This window comes from Bremia lactucae, linkage group LG3 (assembly GCF_004359215.1).
Source record: "Bremia lactucae strain SF5 linkage group LG3, whole genome shotgun sequence".
NCBI classification, from domain to species: Eukaryota; Oomycota; class Peronosporomycetes; order Peronosporales; family Peronosporaceae; genus Bremia; species Bremia lactucae.
This window is the reverse complement of record NC_090612.1, coordinates 337,857-352,814: the sequence shown is the minus strand read 5'-3', so window position 1 is coordinate 352,814 and position 14,958 is coordinate 337,857. Positions and strand designations below refer to the sequence as shown.

The 14,958-nt window shown below is 46.3% G+C and overlaps 5 protein-coding genes across 5 annotated transcripts; 2 read left to right on the top strand and 3 right to left on the bottom strand.

The window, feature by feature from the left end:
- Positions 1 to 5,794: 5,794 nt before the first annotated feature.
- CCR75_005277 (uncharacterized protein) lies at positions 5,795 to 8,407 on the top strand (the record flags this gene model as incomplete). The annotated part of the gene is made up of 2 exons (XM_067963359.1): positions 5,795 to 6,007; positions 6,088 to 8,407. 2 exons carry the CDS (start codon positions 5,795 to 5,797, stop codon positions 7,138 to 7,140), a joined length of 1,266 nt encoding a protein of 421 aa, XP_067816487.1. The 3' UTR covers positions 7,141 to 8,407.
- On the bottom strand, positions 7,269 to 8,492 carry CCR75_005278 (uncharacterized protein; the record flags this gene model as incomplete). Its single annotated transcript, XM_067963360.1, has 1 exon — positions 7,269 to 8,492. One exon carries the CDS (start codon positions 8,490 to 8,492, stop codon positions 7,269 to 7,271), a length of 1,224 nt encoding a protein of 407 aa, XP_067816489.1.
- Positions 8,493 to 8,688: 196 nt separating this feature from the next.
- CCR75_005279 (uncharacterized protein) lies at positions 8,689 to 12,506 on the bottom strand. The gene is made up of 6 exons (XM_067963361.1): positions 12,364 to 12,506; positions 12,177 to 12,301; positions 12,020 to 12,108; positions 10,906 to 11,950; positions 10,162 to 10,835; positions 8,689 to 10,096 (listed from the first exon to the last, which is right to left on the bottom strand). The coding sequence occupies exons 5-6, from the start codon at positions 10,374 to 10,376 to the stop codon at positions 9,883 to 9,885; spliced, it is 429 nt and encodes a 142-aa protein (XP_067816488.1). The 5' UTR covers positions 10,377 to 10,835; positions 10,906 to 11,950; positions 12,020 to 12,108; positions 12,177 to 12,301; positions 12,364 to 12,506; the 3' UTR covers positions 8,689 to 9,882.
- Positions 8,886 to 11,950, top strand: CCR75_005280 (uncharacterized protein; the record flags this gene model as incomplete). The annotated part of the gene is made up of 8 exons (XM_067963362.1): positions 8,886 to 8,912; positions 8,968 to 9,623; positions 9,681 to 10,096; positions 10,162 to 10,844; positions 10,915 to 10,986; positions 11,039 to 11,080; positions 11,148 to 11,223; positions 11,277 to 11,950. 3 exons carry the CDS (start codon positions 8,886 to 8,888, stop codon positions 9,850 to 9,852), a joined length of 855 nt encoding a protein of 284 aa, XP_067817008.1. The 3' UTR covers positions 9,853 to 10,096; positions 10,162 to 10,844; positions 10,915 to 10,986; positions 11,039 to 11,080; positions 11,148 to 11,223; positions 11,277 to 11,950.
- A 130-nt stretch (positions 12,507 to 12,636) lies between the features above and the next one.
- Positions 12,637 to 14,726, bottom strand: CCR75_005281 (uncharacterized protein; the record flags this gene model as incomplete). Its single annotated transcript, XM_067963363.1, has 2 exons — positions 12,637 to 14,435; positions 14,508 to 14,726. The coding sequence occupies 2 exons, from the start codon at positions 14,724 to 14,726 to the stop codon at positions 12,780 to 12,782; spliced, it is 1,875 nt and encodes a 624-aa protein (XP_067816534.1). The 3' UTR covers positions 12,637 to 12,779.
- Positions 14,727 to 14,958: the final 232 nt, after the last annotated feature.

Sequence of the window (14,958 nt, the reverse complement as noted above, 5' to 3'; positions counted from 1 at the left end):
TTGTGTTGCGGGAAATGGAACTGAAGGTGGTCAATTGGCCGAGCGGTCTAAGGCGCTAGTTTTAGGCACTGGTCCGTAAGGGCGTCGGTTCGAATCCCACATTGGCCAAGCACTANCGCATCTCAATAGAGATGCGAGCCCTTCCCCAGGGCGAAGAAAGGGAATAGACATCCCCTTTTACCCTCTTCGAGTTGTCAACACAACACGGACAGGGATCACCCCACGTGAGGCATGGAAGCCCAGCCTCACGTGACAACCGATGCAATTTATACTTTGCACCGTTTGGAGTTCGTTTCTCAAACTTAACGCGATTCGCGTTAAGTTTTTGAATCCCGGCTTCGCGTCCAATGTCTTTGACATTGCGAATGAACGCGCTCCAGGCTCGCATAAGCGAGACTTTATCTCGCGTATTGCTGCCACCAAACCATCGATGCTGAAGAAAAGCATCGAGATAAAAATCTTCCTCAGCGCGAAAGTTCTTCGCGCTGGGATCAAGGCCATGTAGCTTTGTCGCAATAAATAAGGGATATTTATTGTGAGGAGTAGTTTCTCCAGACAAGATATTGATGAGCCTTTCTGGCAAAAGCCACGGCTTCTTTTCAGGGGCGAGATGAGACATTTTACTGTCTTCACTCCCCTGAGTGGTACCCACTGAAGCAGGGGTACCACGAGAACTTTTATTACGATAGCTTACGCCATCGTCATCACCTTGCACAGAAACAGGTGCAGGTGACCGTACGGGAGACGGAACGGGCGGTGAGGGATCGTCCTCATCGTCGGAACCAAATAGACTATAACTCGTCTATCAGAATGAGCCCACTCATACGAAGGCTCATAGTCAGCCGCCTGACGTCTATCAGGCGACTGTTCTATTCTCCCCGAGTCGGCCATTTCGTCCGACTCGCATTCGTAGTCGACCTCCAAAGAGGGGTCGTATTCACGTGGTGAATCACCACGTGCACCCGCAACATCTAGTGTTGTACGAGTGGAAGATACTACGGCAGACGTATCGTCTGCCGCAAGAGATAATAGTGCGTCACCCGCAGCTGCACGATCCGCAGCCCCGAAGGCGCAGCACTATCAACACCCCGCATGAGTTTGTTCTTCATGCGACGGAATTAAAATGATGGTTCTGACTAATCAACATCGTTTTTAAATTAAGTGGTCACATAGTGACCACTCCATCCAATGACATTCAGAGTGATTGTCGTTTAAGGGGAGGGGTGATGTAACGGGGTGTATCGTTACATGAATTTAACACTTAAAGGTTGTTAGTAAATATATTATCTAAAAGGTAGATAATATTTGGAGGATATTATTTTAAATAGTAATGTTCAGAAATCTTTACCATAAATAGGCATAGGCCATTATATCTATTTATCACGCATACAAATCAACTGTAGATGTAAACAAAAGAGAGAGACAGATAAGATAAGATTTCAATTGCATGTTTAGTATTAGTTTATAATTTGGTTAGAGTTAACAGATAGAAAGAAGAGATACTTAATTATATTAATACAGTTTTCATTTAACCCTCTTTAAGCTAGTTGCCTTAAAGAGAACTCCTTCTCTGCACGTACTAGTGTACGTGAAATAACGTAAGACACCGCTCCAACTGAAGCAGTGCGAAGTAGGCTTGTACTGAAGCAGTACAAGTCGTAGTGCCCCGTTACATGTCGGGTACTCGTTCTTCGAGTCACCGCGAACTTTTTCTAGGAAGCGGGTGCCGTTGCACTCCTGGCTAACGCACCCCTTCCAACCGCACCAGGCTCTAGGCACTGTGCCGGTTTATGCGACGCATGACTTCTTTTCAGCTCGCCGTCTACTGCCACAGGTTCTCGGCTCTGTGCAGGACATTCGGACGCATGACTACTTGTCATCGTCCTTTTCGCTTCCTTAGTCTCCACGAGCTGGGTAGGAATTGGTGACGTTTGACATCCCGTCAACGCACCCTCAACTGTGTTCGACACGACATCATTTGCATACACCTCGCAGGAGCACATCCTTTCCGGTGTCCTGCGAAGAGTTCTCAACTGTGCGTGTACGGCAGTCTATCTATGATTGGTGTTTTGCCAACCATGGCATGCCTAGGATGAGGTCATACGGACTCTTCATACCTAGCACTGTGAACATCTCTTTACAAGAGAAGTCACTAAAGCTGAAGGAGTTCTACCTGAACTCCTTCGGACTTAACGAGCCCGCTGTTCGCTAAACGAACGGTCGCCTCTTCTCGCTTGCCATCCTGGCAAAGGACTCAAACATCACCGGTCTCTTTCTTAGAGCCGCGAGTCTCACAAAATTGTGTGATGCACCCGAATCCACTAGGGTCATCACCTGGTCATAGACTCTTACTTGAGCGCTATAGATCAGCAGGGTTGAGGTCCGATATTTCGAGACCTCAGGGACTATGCTACCCATTTGTTCTACAACTCTGAACTTAGGGGTAGCTTCAGAGTCGGCGTCAGTACGGCATCCCGCATCTACTGCGATCCTGCATTTCCCGACTCCTAAGTGGTCGATGCAGAACTCATCCGTCTCGCACGCTGGTCTTGCAATCGCCCTTTGGGTAGGGAGTCCTCTTGCTGGGCGTCTTCGCCCCAGCAGGGACCCTGACATTGCAGCGAGCCATCATGTGGCCGCGCTTGCCGCATTTATAACAGACAACGTCTGCATTGCCCAGCTACATGGGAGTGGCATCTGACCTCTCGGCCGACGGCTTATACCAAGCTGTCGCCGAGGCACTGTTGTAGGATTGCTCCTCAACCAAGGCCATTTGAATTGCTTTTTCCATCGTCGACGGCACCTTTCCGAAAAGGGCCTGTCGCGATGGGCCATGCCGTAGTCCGTTCATAAACATGGGCACCTTAATGTGGTCCGGAATCGGACCTACGGTAATGGACGCCGACAGCGAGCGCACCTCTTGCACATATATACTCTTGCAGAGATCGCTTCGCCTGTCGCGCTCCAAAAAAGCTCACCTGAAGCAACACTTCGTTGTTAGGCGGCTGGTACAGGGCGCGAATCTTTGTCTTGAAGATCGCCCATGTAGGGATCGCCTTAATGTCTGCCATAAGAGCCGAGTAAGCCCACTCTGAGGCCTTACCGCGCAGGTGCGACATGGCGTACGACACCATCCGGCTGTCGTCCTCGATGAGCTGCGCGACACCGCATTGATCCACGGCAAAAAGCCAGTGGACAATCGTGTGCGCTGCAGTTCCATCGAACTTGGGCGGGTCTATCCGAATGGGCCTCTGCTGAATCGGCCGGGCCGAGAGCATTTCAACAAACCTGTCGAGAACCTCGCTCCGACCCTGCTCATGCTTCAGCTTATCCTGAGTCTGAGTGACGGACTTCGCCGCAGCATGGCCCTGTTCCTCGCACGCGGCCCTCCGCTGTCCGATCACGAATGCCTCAAACTGCCTTAAGTGAGCAACATGTTGCTCAGGAGGACTACTTAGGAGCCTGGCCAGGGCTTGTTCACCAAGTCCCTGCGACATAAGCCCTGCCACCTCCCGATGATGTTCGGAGAGGTGGAGGAAATGAGCACAATCAATATTGAGGCTCATCATCACGTACACTCGCAGAGATGCGGGTTGTGGGAAGGATTTCAAGTGCTACCAAGTGTAGGCGGGCACGTCATAATGCGGCCACGCTTTACTTACGCACACACTTTAGCACAGCGAGGAAGCGGTTAGACAGTCTTCTCTTGCGTGCAGTGAGGTAGTTGTGGTGGGCGCGTCAGCGACCTCACCCAACTCACTAAGTACTCTGGTAAAGTGTCGTCATGGGAGCGGTGATCCGGTACCTCGTGCGCACTTACCAAGTAGGAAGTAGTTTTCAGACTGATTTATTTCTAATCGTGTTAATTATAAATACCTATTTTTATCAATCAAAATGTCATCTCTATAAATAACACTTAATATGTATTGCGAGTGTATCTTTCTAGATACCTCGCGATACGGATGACACTAGCCGTCATCACGGATGACGCTGGGCGTCATCACTCCTAATGTGAATGCACCCAAGTGCATCACATACACAAGGGTTGGTTACAAATGTGAACCACACCCGAGTGCTAGGTCTAATTACTATAATTTTGTAAATGACCATCCCCTTAAGTACACCAAGTGTACTTAACGGGGACTGTGTAACCATTAGGGCAACTTTAGCCCGTTACATCTGGCCCCTGGAATATTATGAGCTCTATATGATCAAGCCCAAGCGAAGTTTTGAGCTTGTCATAAGCTGCACGTTGCGCCTCTGAAAGTTTTGGAAACTCTTCCATTTCAGTAAAGGCTTAGTCTTATAAAGACATGACATAAATTGACTACGCGTGCTACCAGGTGTAGCGGAGCTTCCTTGCTAAAGTCAGAGGAAGACTTTTAGGCTCGAAGAGTCTCTTTGTTTTATAGTTCCAATAAGTTTAACAACTCAGGGAGTCGTACAAGCTATTAAAGCTTAATAAATCCTAGTTTAAGGGATTCAGGGGTTTGTAGAACCAAAGTGGCAACTAGTGCCTAAGAGCATATACCTTAGAAAGGCTTCTATCTCTTACAGATCAATGCGCAAGCCTTAGAAGGCACTAGACGCTTAGAGATAAAAAGGGGGAACTGCTTTTTATTTAAATATGCAATCTAGAACCTTACTTTAGCTATCCTGATTTTTATCTGGCGGCGACCACATTTGTTACCCATAATAAATGGGATTTAAGTAATTAACTATTTTAAAATAGGATAAGAGAGTATTTATTTATAAAGTAAATGTACCACAATAACGGTTCAACAACCAATGTGTGCCCCATTACAATGAATAACGAACTATGTATGGCGCCTACTTGCGCACCGCACAAACGTGTCTTATGACAATCTGCGGTTGTTTTAAAGCTTAAATCAACCAATCAATAAACTAATGTATTTTGCGTCAATATTAATAGTTTTGAGAATATTGGAACTATTAAGTCAAAATTAATTGAGATAATATTTTTGACCTTTATAATATATTTCCTCTCATAGGATTTAATATTAATTATTCCTCTTATAGGAAATAATATTTATGTAACGGAACATCCCGTTACACTGCACTTAACGCTCGTCAATTTCTGAGCCAAAGCTGTGTCGACGCACCTAGATGAGGGCGTTTCCCTAGAACGTGGAGCTAGGCAAACACGCTATTTATCTGAGGTTTGAATTCGACCATTATAGCTGGTGGTTGAGGTTCTGCTCATGCATGAAGCGTCGCGTAATATTAACCTATTTTATGTTAATCTCGGTGCCGTTATCAGGTCCGTCGAAGCTCGTTTGAATACATAAGCCCAAATCAAGGTTGTCCCAAGTACGTGCTGGAAGCACGCACGAGAGCCACTTTGTTTTTTCATCTGACCCTGTTTGTAACCCTGGGTTGCTTGCGCAAGTAAGGAAATAGAATGGCATTTATATGATAACGTTTGTTGTAAAAACGTCTGGAGTGTTAAGAACGATGTCCGCGCGTCTGCGCAATTTATTATTCTCTACAAGGAATGGCTACTGTACGACACAGAGAGGGCTTTAAGAAATTAATACTTGAAAGTTATCAATCCATATACGCAATCGGGGTTAGCTGTCCCATATGATACAAAGCTACAGCGAATTGCGACCATCCTCCCGGGCTTGTCTTTGCTAAAGAGAGGTTAGGTTCAGCTATCCGTCGGCGACGAGCCATCGTCCACTTTGTGTTAAAAGAAATATTTTACTTAATGCAACGGTTTCTGAATCACTATAAATTTTGCGACTACAAGTATATCTTGAAGTATTAATAAATGACATCGCTTCTTAATAAGTTGATCGACAACTACGCGTCTATCTTTTGCATGAGCGAGCGACGCGTCTCACCCCAAAATGCCTCTCAATGCCAAGCGCTCCTGGACCGTAGAAGTTTGTCACGTCATAAGAAGCTATCTAAGCTGTCGATCGACGACAGGCTTCGAGCGCTCATCGGCGATGTAATTAGCGAGGAAGAGCTTAATCAGCATGTATGTAAACGACAGATTTTGCAATTTTTAGTGGCGTACAACGCGGCTGAACACTAACGTCTTTTATTTGAATGTTATAGCTCTCGTTCGTGCGTGTGCTGGGCACTGGTGCTACATCTAAAGTGTATGAAGCAGTTGAGACTAAATCGGGTAGGTACGTCTCGGTCAAGGTTTTTGATAAAGCCTCAATGGTGGAGGCGCGCCGGTCTATGGTAGCAGACGGTCAATACGTAATCGAGAAGGCTGTTGACCGTGTACGTCGACGCCTGTTGAAACTCGTATCGGAGCTGGAGATTGCCAAGTCTCTCGACCATCCTAATATTGTTAAGTACTTGGGTGCTTACGAGACTTCGCACCGCATTTGCATCGTCCAAGAATTTGTACGAGGATCGGATCTTCTAGAGCATCTTCTTGAAAACGGTAAAATGCCAGAGAACGTAGCTGTTGGTGTGTTCCAACAGCTGCTGTCAGCACTGGAGTACTTTCACCATCGTAATATATATCACCGAGATTTAAAGCTGGAAAACGTTATGATTACCAAAGACCTGAAAGTGAAACTTATTGACTTTGGCTTATCCGAAGTAGTGACCTGTCCGGATCAGCCACTCAAGACGGTATGTGGTACACCATTGTATTGCAGCCCTGAGATTTTGTTCCTCCATACATCGATTGAGGCTGCTCGCAATGGTTTTCTTGGCGGACCTGCTGATGTTTGGAGCGTAGGCGTGTTGATCTTTGCGCTCTTAACAGGATGCGCCCCTTTCGACGACTCGAATTTTCACCGGCTGCGCCGTGATGTATCGCGCAACCGCATCAATTTTCCTGCATACATTTCCAACCAGGCAAGAGATTTGCTCATGAAAATTTTAGTGGCAGATGCACAAATGAGGCCGACGATTACAGATCTGTTGTCGCACAACTGGTTCGAAAGGTCAGTTGAAAACAATGTCACTGCTATTTCTAGCTATCAGGCGGAAGATTTGTGCTCGAAGCTTTCAAGCCAGCTGAACGACGACGTTCGCTATCGCTCGCTCTCTTATCGTCGTACCAGTAGCTCTGATTGTACATACAGCTCGAGCGCAAGTCTCGAGGACACCTTGAAGCGCAGACTTACCATGCCTGCTCAGTCGTGAACGGAACGCGTTGTTCCAGACTACATTTACTAGCATGGGTAAGAATTTAGAAAACAATTATACTTGGCTAAATATGAGCTCTAGTATAAGTAGTGACAATTTGGAATTTGAACTAGTAAACCAAATCTTTAAGCCGTCGATGACGATGAGGTCTGGGCAGAATGTTTAAGCCCTAGATGGGCCTGTTCTGCCTTTAAACGAAGTTCTTCGGCTCGAAGCCGAGCGTCTTCTGCTCTCTTAGCAGCTGCTACCATTCGTTGGCGAGCTAGTTCCCTATTCTTTTTAATTTCATTTAGCTTGCACTCCTTTTCGCGCTGGCGTTGGGCTTCTTCCACATTCAGCTGGCTTTCGATCTGTATCCGAGAATTTGCGCGGACTTTAGACGCAGCGTGAAATGCCTCACGCCGCATTGCTTCCGCCTTTTCGCGAGCTTCAAAAGCCTTCTGTTCTGCCTCCAATCGTTTCCGCATAGCTACATCCTTACGCTTCTGCATAGAGAAAAGCTCTGCATCCTGGGCATTGCGAAGTCTAAGGTCTTCTAGCTCAGCTTGCTTTGAAAGACGTTCACAATTCTTCTGCTCATACAACGAGGTAGCCTCGCGGGCCTTATCACTCATTTCTTTAGCGCGTGTCTTACAAGAAATTACATTCTGCAAAGCTGCGTGCTTACGCTGCTCAGCTTCGCTCTTGGCTTTTTGCAAAGTTGCTGAAGATGACTGGTATTCAAGCGATCTCTGCGACGTCTCAGACTCATAAAGCTTCAACGCTCGTTCTCTTTGGTTAAATTCAGCAAGCGAGGCTTTACAGACCGCATCGATCAGCTTTTGGTCTGCATCCATCTCTGTTATCTCTCTTAAGCGTCGAGCTTCCCACATCGTATCCACTGCGGTGCTGTTCGCACTAGAAACAGTCGTTCTAAAGCTGGCTTCGGGAATATCAGCACCGGATGCAGCAGCAGTCGTTGCGGAGTCGTCGTGGAGCAACGACGGCGCCGTACTGATATTTTTTAGGGGTTCAACATCATTAGAGTAGCGACGTCCACTGTTCGTAAGCTGCTCCGAGGTAAGGATTCCAGGATAAGCGTCGGTGGGGCTCTCATTCATTCCACGATCCTGCTGCTGGGGCAAGTTGCGCCAAGTTTGCGGGCGCGAGTAGTCGACTGCTTCGTCGCACGGTAAGGAGGACATTGCGGAGGCTTCCACTGGCACGGCGAATGGGATTTCTTGAGACTGAGGTTGGGCGTACGAGAATTGTGGCTGGTATGGGACGTAGGGCTGCGGTGTCTGGTAATATCTGTTAACGTTTGGATAGCTGCCAGTGTGATAATTAGTGTGGTCCGCGAAGTTGCTCATAACGTTTGAAAATCACGAAATGAAGCATTCGTGAACCCGAGTGAGTCGTGTTCCATACTAGAATACTTCAATTTAGTGAAAGGCATACTCGTTGTGATGTTTACGATAATCTATCGCATGGATTCATTTATCAAATCCCTTTGAAATACCTTTAATCACAGGCCACAGGCTTGCGGCCATAGTGGCAATTGGCCGAGCGGTCTAAGGCGCCAGTTTAAGGCACTGGTCCGAAAGGGCGTGGGTTCGAATCCCACATTGGCCAAGCACTAGTCAGCAAATACCTGAAAAAAGCATTTAAACTAGTCTAGGTGGTTAGAATACGTGGCTTTCACAGGCTTGCGGCCACAATAAATAGATTTAACCATCGTGTCGCATTAGTGTAATCTTTAATCTATGGGTAGGACTTCCAAGGACAAGCGGGTGCGTCGCTTGAGCTGCCTTTATTTGAATGCTTGCCTCATTTATGCAATTCTAGGATATTTATTACCGCAAGGCCAAGCAACAAGGCTACCGCGCGCGCTCGGCGTTTAAATTAATACAGCTGGATGACAAGTTTGGACTTTTGCGCGATACCACACGCGTAGTTGATTTATGTGCAGCCCCTGGCGGTTGGAGCCAGGTTCTTGCCGAGCGATTACCAAAGGAAAGCGTTATCGTCGCCGTGGACCTTATGGAGATGGCGCCTTTGGACGGTGTGGTGCAACTACAGGGCGACATCACGCTCAAGGCGACTGCGGATAGAATTGTGGCGCAATTTGACGGCCAGAAGGCACAGGTCGTCGTTAGTGACGGGGCTCCAGATGTCCTTGGATTACATGATTTGGATGAGTACCTACAGGCGCAGCTCGTTCTGGCCGGACTCAATATAAGCCTCCACATTCTTGAAGCCGGCGGCAGCTTCGTAGCAAAACTTTTTCGCGGCAAAGAAGTGTCATTGTTGTTTGCCCAGCTGCGTCGATTTTTTAGCGAGGTGTTATGTGCCAAGCCCAAAACTAGTCGCAACTCCAGTTTCGAGGCATTTGTCGTTTGTAAAGACTTTCGCTTACCCAAAACTTTTGTGCCGGACATGGAGCGGAATTTGCTGGATTTGCGGTACACTGAGGATAGCGAGGCCGATAATTTTGATGACTGGTATGTTAGCGACGTTTCAGCGACGCCTGGTATTTGTACTGACGTGGTGTTTTTGAGTGCCGGTGATGTATTCGGCTATGATGCTGACCAGTCGTATCCGCTAGAAGAAAGTGAGGTGAGCGAAATGGCAGCACGCAAGATTGATGCGTATGTGTACCAAGGATCTCTACAAATGCCCATTAACCCGCCATACGCTCACGCTCTTGAAAAAAAATATTGCAAATATTAGTCTTTTGCCTCTTTCAGGATTTAGATTCTTTCAGTTCAGATTCGCAAGTTTACGTTTCTTTTTCGAGTTTTCCACTAGAGCACAATGCGTGTTGTAAATATTAGTTGAATCAACTTTTCGGCCCCAATTCTTACCTCGTGGATTTTCGCTGACATAGAACTTTTTTAAAAGTGCGATAGCCTCATCTTTAAGAATGCCGGATACGCACATATAGCCACGATGAAGTTTGCTATCAGGAAGAGCACTAACACGATAACAAATTAAACGCATTCGTAAGTTGAAAGACGCCTAAAAAAAGTATGCACGTACGAGCGTTCGTGTAAGCTGAGCACGGAGCTACAACCCCCGAATCGGTCATTATGACAGCCAAAGTACACATGCTTTATGAAAACGTGTGCAAGAGCTCCTGCACACATGATGCATGGCTCGCAAGTGACGTACAACGAGCAGTCAGCCAGCATTTTGCTCGCCTTGTCGCCGTACTTGGCCGCAATAAATTCGATCGCTACGATTTCGGCATGCATCGTGGCCTAAATGAGTAATGTAACCGTTCTTCGTCGTTTATCAGCCCACCATAATGTAATTTACTTGGTTTTCGCACATTGTAGAGCTCGTTGACACGGTTGGACGCGCGTGCGATGATTTCGCCCTTGTAGACGAAAACGCACCCCACCGGCACTTCTGCTCGTATCAATGCTTTTTCTGCCTGTCGTAACAAGTCGAAGTGAAAGCTTAGATAACAACTTCATCAGCAAAAAATGTTACTGTCTTTGCCCGCTTTCCTCAAGAAGAGCTTCGCGCATGAAGCGCTCGTGATGCTCTCGTTGCATTTTTCAGCGATTAGGGTAGGTATTTGTCAATTACGTAAGCTAAAGCTTAAATACGTTCTTATGAACACGATCTTGCTGCGATTCCGTCGTTGCCCCAGAGCGTCGCGGCAACTTACGCATCTCCCGCGTCGTTGGATAAATTATGGCCACGACATGCACCAGGTTACAAGCGCTCTATGCTCTTTATCCAGAATTGATCTCAATCTGGTGCGCGAATGATATCATGAGACAGGAAATGCTTAATGGCACTGCCAAGGTGTCGGTGACAGAGTACGACGACGGGGGATTTGTCATTAATGGTGTGGTACGTTCGTAATCGCAGTATCGAATAATTGGTAATTAATAGTTCGTCACAGAATATGCGGGGTGGAGTTGCGCTTTTTTCCGAGATTGCCATGGTAAAGTCTGAGGCTAAGCAATATTACAGACTATCCTGAACGATTTAATGTTCGCTAATCGCTGCAGCTCTGGAAGCCGAGAAAAATCGAGGAGATCACACGCGAGCACTTAGCCGTCTTTATGGTCTCCAATCCTCCGCTTGGTAATCTTGTAATTACCGACATCGTTTATCAACTGATGCAAAGTTTCTTTCAGAAATTTTGGTGCTAGGGTGCGGTGAACGAATCAGCCATGGACTTCCTGCGGAGCTGAAAGAATTGCTGAAAGTGAATGGTATCGTGGTGGAATACATGGATACTGTCAATGCCTGTGCGACTTTTAATATACTAAATGCCGAAGACCGCCCCGTGGTTGCTGCGCTGCTGCCATGCGATCCAAATGCTGGGAATCTGTAAATGATAGACTAGTACTTCAATAAGTTCAGCAGCTCTTGTATGTCTCAAGCTATTGCGTTCATTTGCATCTATTTGATCCAGTTGATGTTAGTGTTGTTTCGCTCAATATAGCACTATTAACGTCGCAGCTTATGCTGGCAAGTAGGACACTTATAGCTTATTCCATTATTCTCATACTTGTCGATGCAGCTGTGGTGGACCAAAATGTCACAGGTTTCGGAATAGCATTTAGCTCCTTGAAGCAACTCGTACTGGCAGATTAGACATTTCTTGACTTGTAAATCGCGTAAGAATGCGATCAGCTCCAGGTAAGCGCGTGGCCCCAGCGTAAAAGAGCGCACCTGCAATTGCCTAGCGATAGGAGCAAGCCACTTCTCAGCTGTCAATTTGCGAAGTAGCTCCTCAACTTCGTTTAAAGTGGTGGAGCCCTTGCGAAGATTAAACAAGATTGCATCATCTAGAGCTGCCTCGTCTCTAAGGATTATGGAGCTTATTCGGTCAGTGACGAAATTAATCTGGAATTGCTACAAAAATAATTCTTACGTATCCACGATCTCTTCCATAACCTTGCGCAAAAATTCAATTTCCCAAGGCCTAAAGTTGCTACCAAACGCGATGAGTGCGTCACTACTCTAACCAATTTTTACAGCATTTAATACTGTGAAAATTTTGCATATAACTCAATGTGCTGCTATCTCACCGTGTTCACCACAGATAGGTACATTTTTCCATCATCATACATACCGCGACGCACATCTAGGGAAAATGGTCGAACATTCTCAGCCAATTTGTTCACCATTTGGTCAACGTCCGAGGCCGTCATATCTGCACATGGAATTATTTTGTTAACACTAAGTGTGTTGTTATTCATGACAATACCGACTGACCTTTTCCTGTGAGTTGGCTGGCCAAGTGCCGTACCTCCTGGTCTTCCATCGCACCGGCTGCCTGCAGTAATGACAACATATGAATCAAGCTTATTCATTAACATCTGAGTTTTGTTTAAAAGATAAATTGAGCGACCATCATGCGCTGCAGCAGCATACGGTCCGAGTGATTCAGCATTAGTGTCCTGCTTGGTATTTTTCAATTCAAATCATAAGTTGAGTGGTGCACGCTAGTTATTTGAAACGTGTTCGAATACATTTTAAATACGTTGTGAGTGATACAAATTTTATGGTTCGCATGCAATGTTCGCGAACACCATATTCGAAAAAAAATGCCTCCGCGCTTATCAATGCTGCGATTCTGCTTATTCTATTAGTTAAACACATACACGGCGATCTTACAAATGAGTTGGAATCTACGGTACGGACGTAATAGGCAGCATGTTTTTTTGCGAGGTTGCGAAGCCGGCAGCATCGCCAGAAGAAGACGGCGGAGGAGATGCCGTCTGCGGCTTAATTTCATTTCCAACATCCATGGCGGCCTCTTCAGCCGCCATCTCAGCGAGGCGCGCTTTCGTAATAAAACGACCGTCTTCTCCTCGCTTTCGATTTTTGGCGATACTGTGCCTCACAGGATACGAAGGCTTGTTGGACCAGTTGCGATTTTCGCGCTTTTTCAACCATCTGGAAATTTTGTCCTTCTTTTCTTCCTTTGAGCACGCCGGAGGGTACGAAGGCGTCGGTGGTGCAGTGGTCCATTTTCCTCCAGGGCCTGCTCGAAGTTGAGCTTTATCAAATCCATAACCTGCAGCGTAAAAATTATATCCCGTGTCAGGCTGCATACTGCCGTATCCGTATCGATTTAAAGCATATTGAGGCTGCTGCATGTAAATGTTGCAGCCGAAGTCATTTAAGGAGGCGGGCGTCAGCGAATTCAAGGGCTGCTGGGACTGGTATATAACATTTGCTGGATACGGCACTTGATTCATAGAAAAGTCTTGCTGTGAGCTGTAACCATTCAGTGTCAAATGTGCGGGTCCTGCAAGTGAACCGGCAAGTGAGTCCATACCTCTCAAATTTTGAGCTGAATCCGATTCAAAATCACGCTTCATGTATGCGCCATCCCGAAGAGGTTGGTTGATTTGTGGAGCGTACATATTGCTTGTTGAAAATTGTGGCTGGTGATACTGCTGTGTCATCATAGGTGAAGACGAGTAGCCATTTAATATAGAAATTTCAGTAGGGAATCTGTTAATGGATAAGAAACTTCCAGCAGCAGCAGGAGCTTCTAGACTTCGAAGACTTGAATAGTAATTAAATGCGTCGGGAGAACTCTGTGCGTAGCTTGTATCCTTTATCGACGCTGATTGACTCGTCTGGTAGGCAAATGCATTAGTCGGTGCGTTCAAAGCTGCAGATACGTCATTGATACGACCCAGATTGAAATCCTTTTGCAAGGGCATATGCTCACGCTTAGTAGCTTGTGGCGAGGGGATGAGATTAAGAGCAATTTCGTTGACAAAACTTTCTGAAAGCCAATCACCACTGTTGCGTTTTGATGACGGATTATTTATCTCCCTTAGCAACAGGTCTTTAACTGCCTGAAAGTCACCAGTATTTTTATACGTGTCCAGTGCTTCTTGTAGCTGAGGCGAGTCATCATTCAAAAGCAGATCTTTCAGGTGTCCTCGATCGACGTTGGATATTAGACCTTTATCACCTAGCGATTTGATAGCAGCCATCTTGCCAGAGATACTACGGTATCGCTTACACCTATTAACTTTCTCTAACGAAATGCCGAATCCCATTCCACCTCGAGGGGGTTCTTTTCTCGCTCCATCCATTCCGTAATCGCCAGAACTTTGGACACTAGAACAGTGCGCGATAGTAGATTGCGAGCTGACATTGCTAGGCTTTAATGGTCCAGGTAATGGCCTGTTCGAGATTTCAGTGGTACTTGTAAACATTATATCAGTTTGACGCTCGCTAGGCTGCTGATAATCTTCACCACGTAAACAAATTACGAAACGGTCGTTCTCACGAACACCAAAGCGCAGCGATCGGGCATTAAGCTATAAATTCACACCCAAACAAAACTATTAGATAAATTGTGCCGTGGAATCATTTCGCAGCATGAAACTTACCTCAGCTGCGATACCGGTTGTCTCTGTCGGCAAAAGAAAGAGACGCGCCTTTGGCGTCGTCACGCCGTCCTCGTACTCAGTCTGCTTACTCAACGCCGCCACCATGGCAGTAATAGCGCACTTCCACTTAAGTGGTGGTGGCGGCAGCTCGAGTACCTCGTCACCTGTTTCATTCTGCATTGTGCCATCGTAAAGCCGGACAAACACGCGAGTGCTCATTATTGCGCTGCTCTTCACAAGAATTGAAATAATAAAAAAATGAAACGCGTCGAGTTTTGTACATTTTTGAAATTTTTGAAGAAGGCAAATTTCCCCCTAAACCTCTCGTCAAAATGGTTAGATGTAGAAAGAAACAGATTATTTAAGAAAATGTCTAGCTAGACCTCGACGCAAGAAACGTTAGACGCTGTTGCTATTGCTTCCAGGACTTCAGCAAAGAAACGTTGAGTCA